General features: G+C 40.4%; 1 protein-coding gene across 4 annotated transcripts in view; it reads left to right on the top strand.

Moving 5' to 3' along the window:
- LOC105932114 (NMDA receptor synaptonuclear signaling and neuronal migration factor) overlaps positions 1-16,376 on the top strand; it is a 64,301-nt gene that overhangs the window by 9,570 nt on the left and 38,355 nt on the right. For 2 of the 4 annotated variants that reach the window (XM_012871110.3, XM_036139813.1), the window contains exons 2-3: positions 13,374-13,435; positions 13,734-14,612. In XM_012871110.3, the coding sequence (XP_012726564.2) occupies positions 13,374-13,435; positions 13,734-14,612 (941 nt within the window). The remainder of the gene's footprint in view (positions 1-13,373; positions 13,436-13,733; positions 14,613-16,376) is intronic. The other 2 variants (XM_021320756.2, XM_036139814.1) reach the window with 2 other exon arrangements.

A 16,376-nucleotide genomic window follows, 5' to 3' on the forward strand; every position in this document is an offset into this window, starting at 1 on the left:
TTTAGCTGGTTAAGAACAAAAAAAAAAACTTTGAATAATTAATTTTTTTAGCCTCGTTTATATCAAGATATAGATTACTTTGACAACCCTGATCACTATAATATTAATATATGTATGAACTGACTGAATCACTGGTTGTTCATATGATAGAGTGGTTGCTTTCGGCCACAAGCGTGCTGACATTTCCACCAGCTCCCTGATCAGATATCCCATAATGCTATGCACTTTCAGGAGACCCATTAAGTTCCATCGACCCTCTCAGTTATGCGACAAGCCTCTCAACAGGTCCTCAACACCCTTACTGTGCACATTAGTGCACAGATGGTCCTCTGCATGTGTGTGTTTGTAGGAGGCCCGATTCAATTAGAGAGAGGAAGATTCGATTAAGGAGCGTTAAGAATGAGGAACTTCTTTTTTTAGCAGCCTGTTGTTTATGGTGGAGAAACACCCAAGGGAGGTATCACTTCTGATGATATTCAGACCAAGAAGAGTCTCTCCTTCTTTTTTCTTGCATGGAGTTGTTGCTTGAAGTGTATTGAACTGGGATGAGGATGCAATTAGGTTGTTTGCACATGACACATGAAAGAAAACGCAGATAAAGAAGGAGAGAACAGCAGCGGAAATAGTTGAAGAGCTATGCTAAAAACGATCAGACAAAAGCCAAACAAACAACAGATAAAGTGGCATGGGAATACAATTTTACTTGCTTCTTCTGTTTGTAAACAAAAAGCAAATTTGGTTAAAAAAATGCTCATAGTTTGAAATGGTTCTGCTATTATCATGTTAATGGAATAGTTTTGTCCAAATATTTTAAAAATCATACTGAGGTCTGTTTTAATAACTCTCTAAAATGAGAGTTCTTGAGAGGTCAAGTGTCTTTAAGTGTGTCTGAGTCATTTCACTTAAAGAACAAAGGCATAATTTGTCCCGCTTTTGATGTTTCTCACAATATTGCAGAGATTGTGTTTTTGTAGGAAGCTACTCCTAAGGTACCTTGATGTCGGAGACGTTCCTTTTTGGATAGTTCCTTACAGGGTCCAACTGCAGCAGGTCTTTAGTTGAGATCCAGACTTTGACTGGGCCATTGCAACATCACTACACAGCCAGTGCGCTGTAGATTCGCTGTCTGAGATCACTGGCATGTTGAATGACCTGCTTTATGGTCTTAAATTTGACTCCAGAGTTTCTCGGTTTACAGAGCAGTGCACCAACTGCAGGTTGCTCAAGTGCAAGCCACCAGAACTGAGATTGAGACAAAGACTCCCGGATAGGTGTCGAAATGTTTTCAGAAAGTACTGAGCGAAAGTCCGGTTGCATCCGATTTAAGCATGTTTGCTGTTATACAGAGGTGCTTACAGAGGACTGGATGACACAGGAGTCCCGTGACTGCAAAACAAACCCAAATCATCACCAACCATCATCCCTACACCGCTTTACTTGACGAATATTTTTGCTGAAAGGCTACAGTTGATTCACCACTAGACGTGAATCTGTGCGTTATGGTCAAGCAACCATTATACTGTATTTAGAGCCCTTGTGATACACAGCAAGGTGAACAGAAATGGTCTGAAACAATATTAAAACAATAGGCAGTTAAAAACAAAGAACAACACAAACAAATAAACAAAAAATAATGAGCTAAACAAGAAAAAACATAAAAAGATGTGGAGAAAATAGTCTTGAAATTATGCTACCATACGTGGTTTAGAGGTTAGCTGTTTTTTTTTCCTGAGACTCATTTCAAACAAGTTATTCCTTCTCCATTTGTTCTGTCATACCTTTTACCATTGAACATGCCTGTAAAGTCTGAGATAGACCTTTTGACATTTTTCTGAGCATTGGATGATCTTACCTTGGGGGGATTTTTGCTGCGATGTGAACTCATGTGACTGGTAACATTAAGACATTGGACTTTAATTTGAAATAACCTTAGAAGCCTTCTGTCCTCTTGGACATTGTGTTAAAACACACAAGTATTGCGTAAGACCAACAAAGGCTGTCTGGTTTTATGGGAGGTGGTCACGCTCAATCCAATTAAATTCAATAAAAATTCAGTTCAATTAAATTTTATTTCTAACGCATCAATTCACAACACATGTCATCTCAAGGCACTTTAAAAAGATAATTCAATCAAATCATCCGGACAGATTCGTCAAAAAGTTTCCTGTCTAAGGATGACAAGCAGCATTCACTCCTCCTGAAAGAGTGTAGAGCCACAGTGGACAGTCGTCTGCATTGTTGATGGCTTTGCAGCAATCCCTCATACTGAGCATGCATGAAGCAACAGTGGAGAGGAAAACTCCGCTTTAACAGGGAGGAAAACCTTCAGTAGAGCCAGGCTCAGTGTGAACGATCATCTGCCTCGACCGGCAGGAGGTTAGAGAAGACAGAGCAGAGACACAACAAGAACACAGAGGTACACATTGATCCAGGAATCCTTTCTATGTTAGATAGGATAATGGCAGACAATCTACCCTTTGTCTCCTATGTTTTTTAAATAACTAAGGTCATAATTCGTAACAATCCAGACACATGCATATTATCAGAACCACAAAGAAAAGTCAATTAAAATGTTGCTATAGGGACTATTTTAACCAATAACAGGGTGTTTCAGCAGTTAAAAGTTCTGTTCACACGGTACCCTAACTATATAATGCTCACATAAGAAAACATGATTATTGATTGGCAGCTTCCTGCTGCTAGCCGCTGCGGATATGAAAATGCCTGCATGAGTCATCGAGAAGCCATTCAACCTAAAGACTTGCTTCAATGACAGGAATTATGCAGGTTTTGTTCTAAAAGGCTCCAACACCTGACTTTGAGCAGCTTCTGAATGGACATCAAACTGTATTATTTAATACATTGGAATAAGACTCTTGAGCAAATAAAAGCTTGATTCAATTGTGAGAAGAAATTTTTGCATTATTGTCTGTTCCTTGACTACCGTTAACTGGCTTTTGGTTGATAGTTGGCAATTTAGGAGGTTTTAAATGTTGTATCTTTTATACTGTTAGTTGTGTAAAATCCCTTGGACTTGTCAAATGTCTAGTCTAACACTTCCCAAAAATACAGTTCAAACCAGATATTAACATACACCGCATCAAAGACAGAACTTCTTATTTCTTACTATATGAAATTGGATTCAAATTCAGAATCAGCTTTAATTTTGATTTCAGTTCAAATTTTCTGTCTATGAAGGTATTTTAAGTATAAGTATATAAAAAATAGAAACAGTTTCCATCCATTTTCTGACCCTCATAATCCCTCATGGGGTCACGGGGATGCTGGTGCCTATTTCCAGCGTTCAAAATAAAAACATAGAAATATATAAATATATTTTACAAAGAGGAAGATTTTATGCACTTGGATTAAGTGTTCATCAGATTGACAGCCATCCGTGGCACCATCTTTGTAGAAACAAGGAAGAAGCCAATACTCGAAAACTAAAAAAAGCTAGATTATTCTGCAAATGGATTTGAGACAAATACATTAATGTTTGGAGACATTTTCTGTGATCTGGTGAAACGTATTTGTCCATAATGACCATTGTTTCACCTGAGGGAAGCCAGCGTGCTTGAGGCCACCATCCCAATTGTAAAGTACGAGAGTGGCAGCATTATGTTGCGGTAGTATTTTACTGCAGGAAGGACTGGTGCACTTATAAATAGCTGGCTTCATGAGGAAAGAACTTCATGAGGAAACATTAAAGCAACAACTTAAGGCAGACCTAAAATTGGACCCAAATTTGGTCATCTGTCAAATGAGTTAGTGGTTTGTGGACAACAGAGTCAATGTTTTGGAATGGCTGTCCCAAAGCCTTGATCTTAATCCAATAGAAAATCGCTCTCTCAGAGTGAATGAGAGAGCGAGCAAAGCAGCGTGCAGACCTGTTACAACAGTCCTGTCAGGGGGGAATTGGCCTAATTTCCTGCAAACTGTTGAAAGCAGCTTGTGGAAAGGATATCCAAAAACATTTGAACCAAGTCATACAGTTCAAAAGGCAATTCCACAAAGTATTAAGGAAATGTATGTGAACCTCTAAATTTTAAGAAAGTAAAAATATATCTAAAAGATCCTCTTGCTCATTATTCTGGGATTTAGATTACTAAATAATTTTATTAATCCTAACTGACCTAAAACAGAAAAAGCTTACTCTCATGTATCTTCTAAAACAATGTATGCAGATATCTGGTTTCATCTGCACAGTAAATATCATGGTTAAATGTTTCTGGGCATTCCATCAGTATTGGAAAATCTAATTTGATCCAAATCCAGGACACTAAAACTTAATCTGTCCCATCATCTAATTTCCCCTTCCTTTTCTGTCCTCTATCTCTATTAGGTTTATAGGATTTTAATCTTTTAAAATATTTGTAGATCATAAACTGGATGTCAGATCGCATGGAAACCTACAGTATATGCTAATGTGAATTCAAACTAAGGATTTTAGTTTTACGTCTCCCGTTGGCTCTTTTATCCCATCGTAAGAAGGCAGACCCCGGTTTCTTGTTTATCTCTTGCATCTCCGTTGTGCTGACTGAGCTCTCCATCTGATTCAGTTTCCCCAAGTTCACTCAAGCTTTCATTGTTAATATGTCCCCAATTTATCTATGCGCCCTCCTCTTTCTGCTCAGAAATCCCCCCCCCCTCCTCTCCGTGTGTCTCTCCCTAAAACCCCTATCACATGTCTGAGATCATACGGGGCGAATCTTGAATCTGCCCGCCCAGCCTTTTGCATTTTTCACTTCAGTGTGTGTGTGTGTGTGTGTGTGTGTGTGTGTGTGTGTGTGTGTGTGTGTGTGTGTGTGTGTGTGTGTGTGTGTGTGTGTCTCCCTGCAGCTTTGACACACACCTACGCCCCTGGTATACTGGGCTCCCAAAACATACATGAAGCACAACAGAAACGTCAGACACCACAACGCAGACGGAGGTCGTCTTTAATAGTTTGACGGAGAGGTTTCCAATTGCTCTCATGTATAATGGATGCTGTGAGTCTCTACCACTATTGTTTGGGAATTTAAATCAGAGTCCAGCATGCTGAATGAAGAAATGGGAGGGCAAAGACCTTCTAAGGGAGACCTAATGATTAGAGTTGCCACCACATTTATTGCAACCCTGTTCAGCAATCATTGCCGTGTATATAGATATAATCGGTTATATCTTTGCCGTCCATAATATTATGTGCATACACTCAACCTGCGAGAGCAGTCTCACACAGAACACCGTTATACAACACTGGAGGTTGTATATTTGGGAGAAGGAGACGCAGCATAGCAGCCTTGCAGCTGCATGGAGGTCTATTTTTAGAGCGGTAGTGAAGGAATCTGGAGAGTGTCGCAGCACGTGCAAAGCCTCTCAGTCCCCATCAGATCGCCGCTAAACTCTATCGAAGTCTTATTCGCTTTTGTCGTCCCCGTTAGCAAAGGGAGGAGACGGAATAATTATGCAAGCTTAGAAAAACTTTTTAATTCATGCCGGTGGTGCCATAGAAAATAAAAAAAAAACGGAAACTAGATGGATGAAAAACATCCAGCGAAATCATTTGATGCTGCAACCGTTTAGTTTTACTGAATGAGTTTTGACTTTTAGTGAATGAATTTAGTGAAAGTATTGGCTTTTTACTGAATGCCAGCCACAATAACACAGTGGCTTGCAAAAGTATGTGCACCCTTTGATGACTTCTATATTTTGTCACATTACAAACACAAACTTTAATGCATTTCACTGGGATTTTATGTGTTAGACCAGCACAAACCAATGCATCATTTTGAAGCCATTGTAGCTCTTGCTATATGTTGGGGCTCATTGTCCCATAGCAAAATGAACTTGCCCGGTATATTGCCCCATCTGTCTTCCCATCAATTCTGTCCATCGTCCTTCTTCCTACTGAAGAACAGAGTTCCTCACGGCATGATGCTACCACCACCATATTTCACCAATGGGAATATAAATTCAGGGTGATGCGCAGTGTTTTCTGCTTCACATAGTGTTTTTGTTTCCATCTGACCAAAGCATTTTCTTCCACGTTTGCAGTGTCTGCTACATAGCTTTACAAACCGCATACGGGATTTCTCGTGGTGTCCTTTCAGCAAGCGCTTGCTTGTTGTCAGTCTCGCCATGCTGCATGACTAATGGTTATTTTAGCAACAAATTCTCCAGTGTTACCTTGAGCCTCTTGGCTGTTTCTCTGATTAATGCTCTCCTTGTACCGCATATCAGTTTATGTGGATAGCTGAGTCTTGGTAGGTTTGCAGGAAACAAAAGTAGATTGGAGCGTTTCATTCATGGATGATGGATTTATTAGTGCTTAGTAATATGTTGAAAGATGTATGTGTTGCATTATAATTCAACCCAACACAACCCTAACTGCTTTAACCTTCTCCTCAACCTCTCCTTGACCTGCATACTGCGTCACTTTGGTCTTCAGGATGGTGTTTATGTTCTCTAACAAACCTATGAACTCTTCACATGAGAGCTAGATATTTAGACTTAGACATATTTTATTGTCATTTTGTATGTACAGAGTGCATACAAAATGACATTTCGTTGCATACAGTTTCCGACAATGTAATGAGATTGCAATTGAAATAAAATGACATTACATTATAAAGCGCAGCGGTGATAAGAATGTTAACAGTGCAGGAGGAAAACAGTTTTTAAAAAGTGTGCAGAAGAATGTTCCGTCGTGTTATAGTGCAAAAATAGTGGTGCAAAAAAGGCATTCATTTGAAAAGTTCAATGTTGGCAGGGCAAAATAATGGTGCAAAAATGCTGTAAGCGTTCAGTGTACTTTTAACTTTAAATGGATTGTATGGATTACTGACATTAAATAACACGCAGGTGAACTCTTATAACCAAATGTGTCACTCTAAAAAGGAATTGGATTTTTAATTTTTTTTGGTGGGTGTCAGTGTAAAGGCGGCTAAATATAGAGTCAGGTCACAGATTTTTATTTAAAAATCTTTTATTTAAAGGAGCAATAAGCTATTTTTCACCACTAGGTGGTGCTTCAGCACAGTCTGTAAACCAAAACAAAATGTGTGACAAGCTGTGCCTCTCTTTACCTCCACTCCAGCTGCCACCCGGCCCCTCCTTTCCCTTCTCACGCATCGCCTCCTATATGCGCATATTTGTAAAGGATAAAAACACAGCCCAGCCCGGCTATGTAAACAAGAGACTGGAGAACAACATAATCAAGTATTCTCTTTCCATGTTATGTTTCTTTGTGTTGTGACGACCCCCATCCTAAAAAAACATCATATGACATTAAATGAATAATAGAAAGTATTAAAAAGGCCTTTACACAGACATACGGCTGTTTCTCAACCTGCCCCAAACTCTATAATTCTTTTAATGAGACTTCTTGTTATTGTGTTTGAGACAAGTGTGACCTTGAAAACTAAGTTTAACTGAGTTTGTAAGAGAAGCTCTGAAACCCTTGGAAACTGGCCCGTCAAACCTAAATATGGTCTGTTTTTACAGCAGCCTTGCTCTTTCTGTGATTCGGTGTGCATGTGTGACCCGTGTGCTCGCTGTGCTGGACAAGCTTCAATAATTGAAGCAGCTGGAAGGCAGTAGGGGAACGGTTATAGATTATCCTTCAGGGGAGATCTTCCGTAGAAGCCTGAGTCTCTGTGTTGTTTTGTCTTCATTCTTATTTTCCTTGCAGGGAACAATTGCCTGATTGCAAATCAAACCATAATGACTTGTTGGTTTCCGCATCATAGTTGAAATTAAGGACAGGCGGTTTGACAGTCGAGTCATAAGAGGATTGCCTGGGGATTTATTGTTCCAAGATCAATTCCCATAAGGTGCACTTACTGGAAGTCATCATATTAAACTGGTGACTGGGAAGGCAAAGACTGGTAGAACAGAGTAAACTGTAAAATGTACCTTTAAATTTACCTTCAACATGAAGTTGATGGAAAAGGAGAATTAATAGGACTTGTCTCAAGTCTGAAAACACCTATGGACAGAATGTGCAGTACAGACAAGCTCACTGATTTGGCATATCATCAACGCTCTCCAGTTACTCATAATCTAATATCGCCAAATTGCCCAACTTCTTGTAATAGTAATAGTATTACTACTGCGCTCTTCCTCACATTCTTCCTCATGATCAGGTTGAATGGTGCATTCTGTTTAATCTTTGAACTTTTTTCAGTATCATGATGCAAAAAATAATTACAGCGTCCCCTATAGTTAGAATGATGACTTAGAAGCTCTGACAAACTGAAAGCTCAACTTCAAACATAGCCGCTGTGCACAACAAGTTAGTGAACGTTGCAGCGGCTAGCAGGTTTTTTTTTTTTTTTTTTTTTTTTGCTTTTAATGCTTAAATCAAAACATAGACAGAACCAGATCTTGGGGAATGGGTTTCCATGTCCAAGCAGCTGCATTCAAGCCTTGCTTTGCCAAGCAAAATGAAAAGTGTTAAAGTGTAAATCATGCTGCCACTGCACTCTAGTGCAGTGGAGAATTTTTTTCTGGAGTGATGAATAATTTTTCTTCCTTGCAATCCAATGGACAAGTCTGGGGCTTGGCAATTGACAGAACTGCTGTTGCCTGACTGCAGTATGTCAAGTGTAAAGTTTGGCGCAGAGGGGATACTGGTGTGGAGCTGTTCTTGAGTAGGCTCAGCCTCTTAGTTCCAGTGAAAGAAACTCCAAATCTGTCATGAATTGGGAGGAAGGAGCTGGACCGAAGTGCAGAAAGGAACTTGGGAGCCGAGTGGTGAATTTTGAAGACTTTAATAAGATGGCACAAAAACAACGTACAGGGCTAACGGAGGGCGGGGCACAGAGGACGACAAATGTCCGAGGAACGTGAAAGAGTAAGCATCACGGGGGATCTGACAAATGAAGAGATACAAGCATGAAGAGCAGGTGAAAAAAGCAAATGATTACAATGGGCAGTAGTTGGGAACAATGAAGGCTGAGGGAACGGAGAGGGAATAACAGCAGAGGCGGAGAGAGCGAAATCTAACGGAGCATAATATAGAATTAACTAATAGGATCCACTAACGAAAACCTACAAGGTAAAAATAAACACTAAAGGATAAATAATATATGAAAGCATAATCCAGGAGTTACAACAAAATCAAAACACAGTCACCCGACAGATCATGACAAAATCCTTCAGCATGCCGAGACATGTTGGACAATTTCATGCTCCCACCTGTGTAAGAGCAGTTTGGGGGTGGCCCCTTCCTCTTTCGATATAATAACTATCCATCAATGAACAAAGCAAGGATCTAGAAAGGCATGAATTAGTTTTATGTGGAAGAACATGACTGCCCTGAAATGTCAATTGTGTCCAAACGTCAACACAACTGAAGAACTTTGGGATGAATTAAAGCAAAGCCACGCCTTCTCGTCCAACACTAGTGTCGGACCTAACAAATGTACATCTAAAAGAACGAAAGTGACCATAAACACACACTCCTTGTCTTTGTGGAACCCTTTCTCAGTGTGTATTATGAATGGGATGTCACTCAAGCAAATTCAATTCAATTCAATTTTATTCATATAGCGCCAATTCATGAAACATGTCATCTCAAGGCACTTTCCAAAGTCAAATTCAATCAGATTATACAGATTGGTCAAAACATTTTCTATCTAAGGAAACCCAGTAGACTGCATTAAGTCTTGACAAGCAGCATTGACTCCTCCTGAAAGAGTGTAAAGCCACAGTGGACAGTCGTCTACAGTACATTGTCGATCGCTTTGCAGCAATCCCTCATACTGAGAATGCATGAAGCGACAGTGGAGAGGAAAACACCTGTTTAACGGGAAGGAAAAACCTCCAGCAGAACCAGGCTCAGTATGAACGGTCATCTGCCTGGACCGACTGGGAGTTAGAGAAGACAGAGCAGAGACACAATAAGAGAGACAAAAAAGCTCAGAAACACACATTGATCCAGGAAAATGTTCTACGTTATATGGTAATAGCGGGTGATCTGTCTTCCCTGGATGGTGTGACAGCTAACAGAATGCCAGATCAGGTGTACCTACTATGAAGAAAAAAATGACAGAGAGCAAAAAGTTAAAGGCCGAAAATACTTTTGGAAATATAGATTGTGTTGTTATCTGCTTGTATTACTGATAGTATTTAACATATTGTCACTGACCCAATAATTGACACAAATACAGCTGGTTTACCAACTTTGAACTAGTGAGGAACTAGCATTTGCAAATTTTTTTCTACAGTTGCTACAATTGAATATGCAGGCTAAGTGATATATTCTTTGAAGTAAATTCCCAATAAAATGCAGGACCAGTTAGAGTTGGTCCTCTTGTTCTATAGATGTTGTGTCACAAAAGGAACTAGCTAAGAAAATCATATTAGTGTTGGGTGTAAAAGTGTCTATCTCTACTTTGTGTAGTGTTGCTATTTGTGTGAAAACAAGACTAGGTGTTAACCTGTATACAGTCTTCAGATGTGTATGCTTCAATGGCTGTTCAGATATTGAAAAATGGATACCCTTACGGGAATTTTAAATTAGGCCTTGAAAGTTCAACTGGCATGTTGAACGTATCAGGTTATCAAAACTGGACAAGGAGTATAAATGAATGATGAATGCTTTGTTATTCAATTCCCTCAACAAAACAGGTATTGCACCTGTATCTTAACAGAGAAAGACCGGGCAGTAAGAAGCAGACCAAGAGTAAAACATTAGTGAAGCCGATGTTATGCTGTTTCAGTTCTGCTTGTCTATTGATATACGTTGTGGTTAAAGGTTACAGTATGAAAATGTTAAATCGTCTCAGCTTTAAACCAAATTTAGCATTTAGAAAGTTTTTAAATGGAGCATTTTAAAAATAAAGAACATGCACCTGCATCCAGCATGTGTTCGCCTTTGCCCTCAATGTGTCAGAGGCACATTAACTACATTTTCCTTCCATGAGATCAGCCTATGGGCCAAGAAAAGCGAAACCAATGAAGGTACTCTGAATTCTGCAGGTTGTGGACGACTAAATTATCTTATGATTTTCTAGTGATTTCCTAAACAAAATTGTTAATTTTTTTATTATTATTTGACATGAAGGAGCCTGCCTTACACAGCAACACACACTCAGCCTTTGGTAGGGAAGCCTAATGCTACTATTGATTGTTTCAGAGCCTCCATGTGAAACTCTATGGGGAATATTTGTGAGTTAATAAAAGACAACACCAGCACATGCACAGCAGAAATCTGTGGAAATCTGAGTGACTCAACGCCGCAAACTACTGCAGAGACATTTAAACGCATGACTCAGTGGCTGTGGAAGCCTTGCTTGTTGGCGGAAAGAAAGGCGTTAGCAGGTTCTAACAATCTTTTTAAATAAATTACATTTTTTTTTAAGGAAAATTGTTTTTTTACATCTGGTATTTTGACAAGTGCTAGGCTCTCTCATGCCACAGAGATTTTGAAGCGCAGTAAAAAAAAAAAAAAATTGTTCGTTAAGAAAACCTTCAGTTTTTGGAGACACCAATTAAGCAGTGTTGATTTTTCAGCACTTAAAGTGAGGTTAGGGGAGTAAAACAAGTCACTGATCTATGCTTGACTTTATTGAAGGGAGAAAGTCTGTCATATTTCTAACAAATGGAATGAAGGAAATGGGCTGAACACTTTTAACTCAGACCAACTTGTTTATTCAATGGATGTTGTAGAAGTAGCAAGACTAGCTATGTCATTTTTTTGTAACCAGGAATATAAAATGATTGGTAAACAAAAAAAGAAGATAGTCAGAAAGAGCTGATTCTCTTTAACTATGAATAAAATGTGCCTTTACAATTTTGTTACGTGATTTATATGAACAATGTTAATGTGAGAATAACAGAAAGGCCAGTTGTGTGAAGTCAACAAACAAATTCAGCAGAGCCCATAAGCAGCCATATTACTTTTTATTTGGTTGACAATTAAAGCTGCATGGAGTTAACAGACAAGGAACAACAGCTGATTTTGCAGCCACCATATAGCCCTACTACTTTGGAGTAATTAAAACTTGGGTTTAGTATTATTATTTTTTTACTGATCTATAGCCCGTTTTGACAGTTTTGATGTTTGCTTGACCACATTATAGACCTGCTTGAAAACAAATCCTTTGACTTTAAACAGAAACACAAGGCAAACGCACAACTACTCCGACTTTTCTGCGCACCAAAATTAGAATAATCAGATAAACTCTAAAAAATCTTCAACATGTCCTATTGTTTTATCAGCATGGGAAAGGCTATGCTTTTGTTTTCGATTTCCATACATTATTTTGTACACCCCTTGTAGACTATGATTAAAATTTTCACTCAACCAAGAAGTTTGTTTCTGACTGGAAATGAGATAACACAAATATGTGAAAGGAATACCGATAGAAATTTATTCTGAATGTATTTATCTTTCATTTTTGAAAAATTGCCTGTCAGATTTTAATTATGCCCCTCTCCAAAAAACAATGAAAAAATCTTCACTGGCATTACATCAAGCAAATCCTTCTTAGTGTAATTACTCACCAGCTTTCTGAAATTTTCCACCGGTGTTTGATGATTTATCTTCGGTAAAAAGCCCTAAGTGTTTGAGGTTGGAAAGCCTCCTCGCCAAGCAGCTGAAGAAAACTCCTGTCATTCCCATATTTTCCATGGCAACTTATTAAATGGACTTTAAACCGCAGGAGCTGTATGACTATAACTTTGTATGTTTGCATGGGTAAGCAGCCCATGGGAAGTTATGCTTTCCCCCTCCATGTTATGGTGTCCTTTTAAAGCAGAACCTTTTTAATTCTTATTCCTATTTTCCACAGTCACTACGGAGCTTGGTGCCATCTAGGTGCCAGACTGAACTGGTTATATTAAAAGATGAAAAGCACTGTAATGTTTGGTTTTTAAATGTATTTTGTTAGACAGGTTTCAGCAGGTTAAGCACTCGATGCAGCAGAGTGCTTATGGAGTGCTCCCCCCCCCATCTGTTTCCAGCACATCTCTGAGCAAATGTCTTTACTTTGCTTGTCAAGTTTTAGTATTTTCCCTGACACGTGGACACAGGGGACAGTCAGACAATAAAAACGCATTTGCCTGTTTGCGGTGGATCCAGCAACGCAAACTGAGGCCACGCTGTGAAATTACGTCAAGTTAAAACTGTCCTTTACTCCGTGTCCTGCTGTCTCATTGTCTCCGCCTCAGACTAAGATTGGCTGAAGAGGAAAGATAAAACCGCCATATCTTAATCTGCGGGTGGCACAAGCCTACAAAGAAGGCAATTAGGATTATAATTTATAGCTCCCTTGCCCTTTTTCTCCGTTCTCCTCTCCCCTTTTGTCTTGTTTCCCGCTCATCCTTCCCCTCCAACCCATGAATTAATTCCTTTGTGTGTGTATGTCATTGTTTGTGTATCCCCACAGAGCAGCGCGAGCATTTGGAGAGTACCTGTCCCACACACACCCTGAAAACCGAAACGGATCAGGTCAGCGTCTCTGTCGTCCTGCCATTTGTCCATCCCCCTATCCTCTGCTGTGTTTTCCTTTGAGGTTTTAATCCTTCCTCCGTCTGCTTTACCTCATCCTCTATTGAAATGCCAGGCTGTGCTCACTGGTGTGTCAGTACAACTGCTGACAACCGCAGGGAGATGATGACGTTGCTGTATCTCCTGTGCCATCCTAAGCCTTTTTCTTTCTCTACTTCTTCCTCTTCAGCTTGAGTGGTTGTTGCAATCAGTTTATACTCATATATCTCTATGTTCGTCTCCCTCTTTCACATTATAGCTCACCTTCTGTGCGAAACCTCGGTGGGTCCAGATCCTGAGTTGCCAAGTGACACGATTGGAGTCAACAATAACGTTCACCTCCCTCCCTGCTCTTCTTCTAAAAGCTGCTCGAACAAACCCGACCCTATCCTGGCAAAGGAGAAGCTAGGCCTAATCCAGCCTCCTCTCCCATCCATTACCATTTCTACCAAGCCAACTTGCCTGTCGCTCGCAGCAGAGGAAGACCAGAAGACGTCCGAGTTCACCCGTGTGTACACCATCACCTCCCAGCACGGTATGCTGATGAGCAGTGGCCGAGGCAGCAAAGAGAGCCTAGAACTGGACATCCTGAAGGAAAAGTCGAGGAGTGGAGGGGTAGGGTCTAAAGGTGGCCCAATCCAGCCCTCCACTTCCCCATCCTCCGCCTGCTCATCTCCGACACAGTACATCCGCTCGAGCGGCAGTCGTGGCATCAGCAGCTGTAGCCACGCCCACCACGGCAATCACCACCACCACCACGCCGCCGTCTCCGGAACGAACGCCTCCTCCAGCAGCGGTGGGATCAGCGGGGCAAGCGCATGCAGCAGTAGCTACCAACAGCAGCAAGCGGTTGCAGGGTCTCACTCCCATCACGGGTCCCACCACCACCCCCATCATCACCATCACCTATCCCAACCACCGCTGCAGACCTCGGTCAGTGCCCAGAATATCCGCACCCTTGCCGATGGTGGGAAAGGGGAAGCGGAGTGCAGCGGGCTGGCTTGCGACTCGTGCAGCGGTGCCCCTTCGCGTAGCCAGGGGTCGCTGGACCTGGAGAGCACGTCCCGAGAGGCAGGCAAGCAGCACCGACGACTAGAGCGGATGTGGAGTGTGGACCGGGTGACTGGGCTGGAGAGAGGTGAGAGGGCGGAGGAGACAGAGGTAGCGAGAGGCGCTGAAATCCAAAAAGGGAAGGGGTTGGGGTGGGTGGCCCTGTTACATGGCTCACGAGTATTGGACCAGAGAATAGATATTTCTTTTATTTATGTTGTTTCTAGGGGTGTAACAAGGTCCTAGGATATTTTCATCAAAGTGTGGTGTTTTGAACAGCAATATACAAAGAAGTTGTAGTGGCGGCGATAGTGAAGCTCACAGAGTTAATAGAGGAGTACATCAATCAGTGAAGTTATTTCAAGGTTAATAACTTAAAATGAGTATTGCAGTCAATATTTTTTATGCTGTCATCAAGCTATCCGATTCAATGGTATTAATTTACAATGAAATTCTGTATTAGGAGTGCAAATCTTACATTACACTACAGTACCTTTTAAACACATTGTGCAAAATCAGAGTCCTGTTAGCTAATCACAGCTGACAAAGATTCTGCTTATCCAAACAGAAGTTGCAAAGACATATATCTAACACACACAAAAAAACACAGCACGCCTAGCATTAAACATTACCCTTTAGTTTAATCATTAAGCATGCAATGAACAAAATTTGAATTACCTTCAAACAGACGAGCATGCAGACGTTTCCGTCAATCACTGTTGTGTTCAGCTGCTCCTGAGGTCGGCCACATACCTTTATCCATCTTTTACAGTTTTCTAGACTCCTTTTAGATTTTGGGAAAGGAATAAACTGTATTCCACTCTCCTAAACCTTTGAGATAACTTGTGTCTGAATTGCACTTTCCCCAAATATAATGGTCAACCATTTATCCAATGTTTTTTTTTTTTAAACAAAATCCTTCTAACCACAATGCGTTCGTAATGTAAATGTGCTATTTATGCGGTAAAATGCGCTCAAAAATGTGTTAAAATGTGTAAGTACGCCTTTGGTTAGCAACAAACCTGCTCCACTCCATGGATATTCGGAGCATTACGGTACACTTTGTCACTACCTGATGGGACCCCTGAGCTGTCTACAAGACTGCCCGACTGTAATGTTGAAACTAGAAGTGCATTCATGTAAGGCATCCCACGCCTGGAGTACGCACTAGCAATAATAAACCAAGTTAATTAAATATAAAAGCTATGTTTATTTTGGCCTTATGTTAGAAACAGGGCAATGTAGTCCAACTACGGTACTCTGTCCTCTCGACAGAGATGCATAGCTCTCCCTCTCAGGAGAGAGCTGTGTACGCGGAGAGGCGGAGTGATATTACACACTTAAGAAGCATATTTAATGTGCCTTATAATACAGTATTTGAACCTTCATTAAGCTTGACTCCCTGAATCTAGGACTGAGACTCTTATTTTGAAGCAAAAAAGGAAGCAGGAAAAGTGTCCACTGCTTTTAAGCTTTAGGTTACTCGTGAGAAAAAAGAAACACCAACAGACGAGATACAAACAGTTTGAAACCAAAGCGAATACACATCTAGTTTGGGTGTAGTAATATGCGTTAACAGAAACTAACATGATGCCTCTTGTTTCTTGAAGACATTTCGCCTGTTATCCAAAAGGTGTCTTCGTTTCAAATCATAGGTTAGGAATATCAGGTTTGTAAATTGTAGTCAGAATGACCAAAATACAAGTGGTGTTAAGGGTTGAAGAATAGATACAATAAGTGGGTATTTTTGACGAATTTTATGCCAACAGTTGTACTTTAGACTGATCATATAACAAATGGTGAACTCTGTTCTGAGCAGCAATTGTTTAAAACTACATTTATGGTTAATGAA

Source organism: Fundulus heteroclitus, chromosome 8 (assembly GCF_011125445.2).
Source record: "Fundulus heteroclitus isolate FHET01 chromosome 8, MU-UCD_Fhet_4.1, whole genome shotgun sequence".
Classification (NCBI taxonomy): domain Eukaryota; kingdom Metazoa; phylum Chordata; class Actinopteri; order Cyprinodontiformes; family Fundulidae; genus Fundulus; species Fundulus heteroclitus.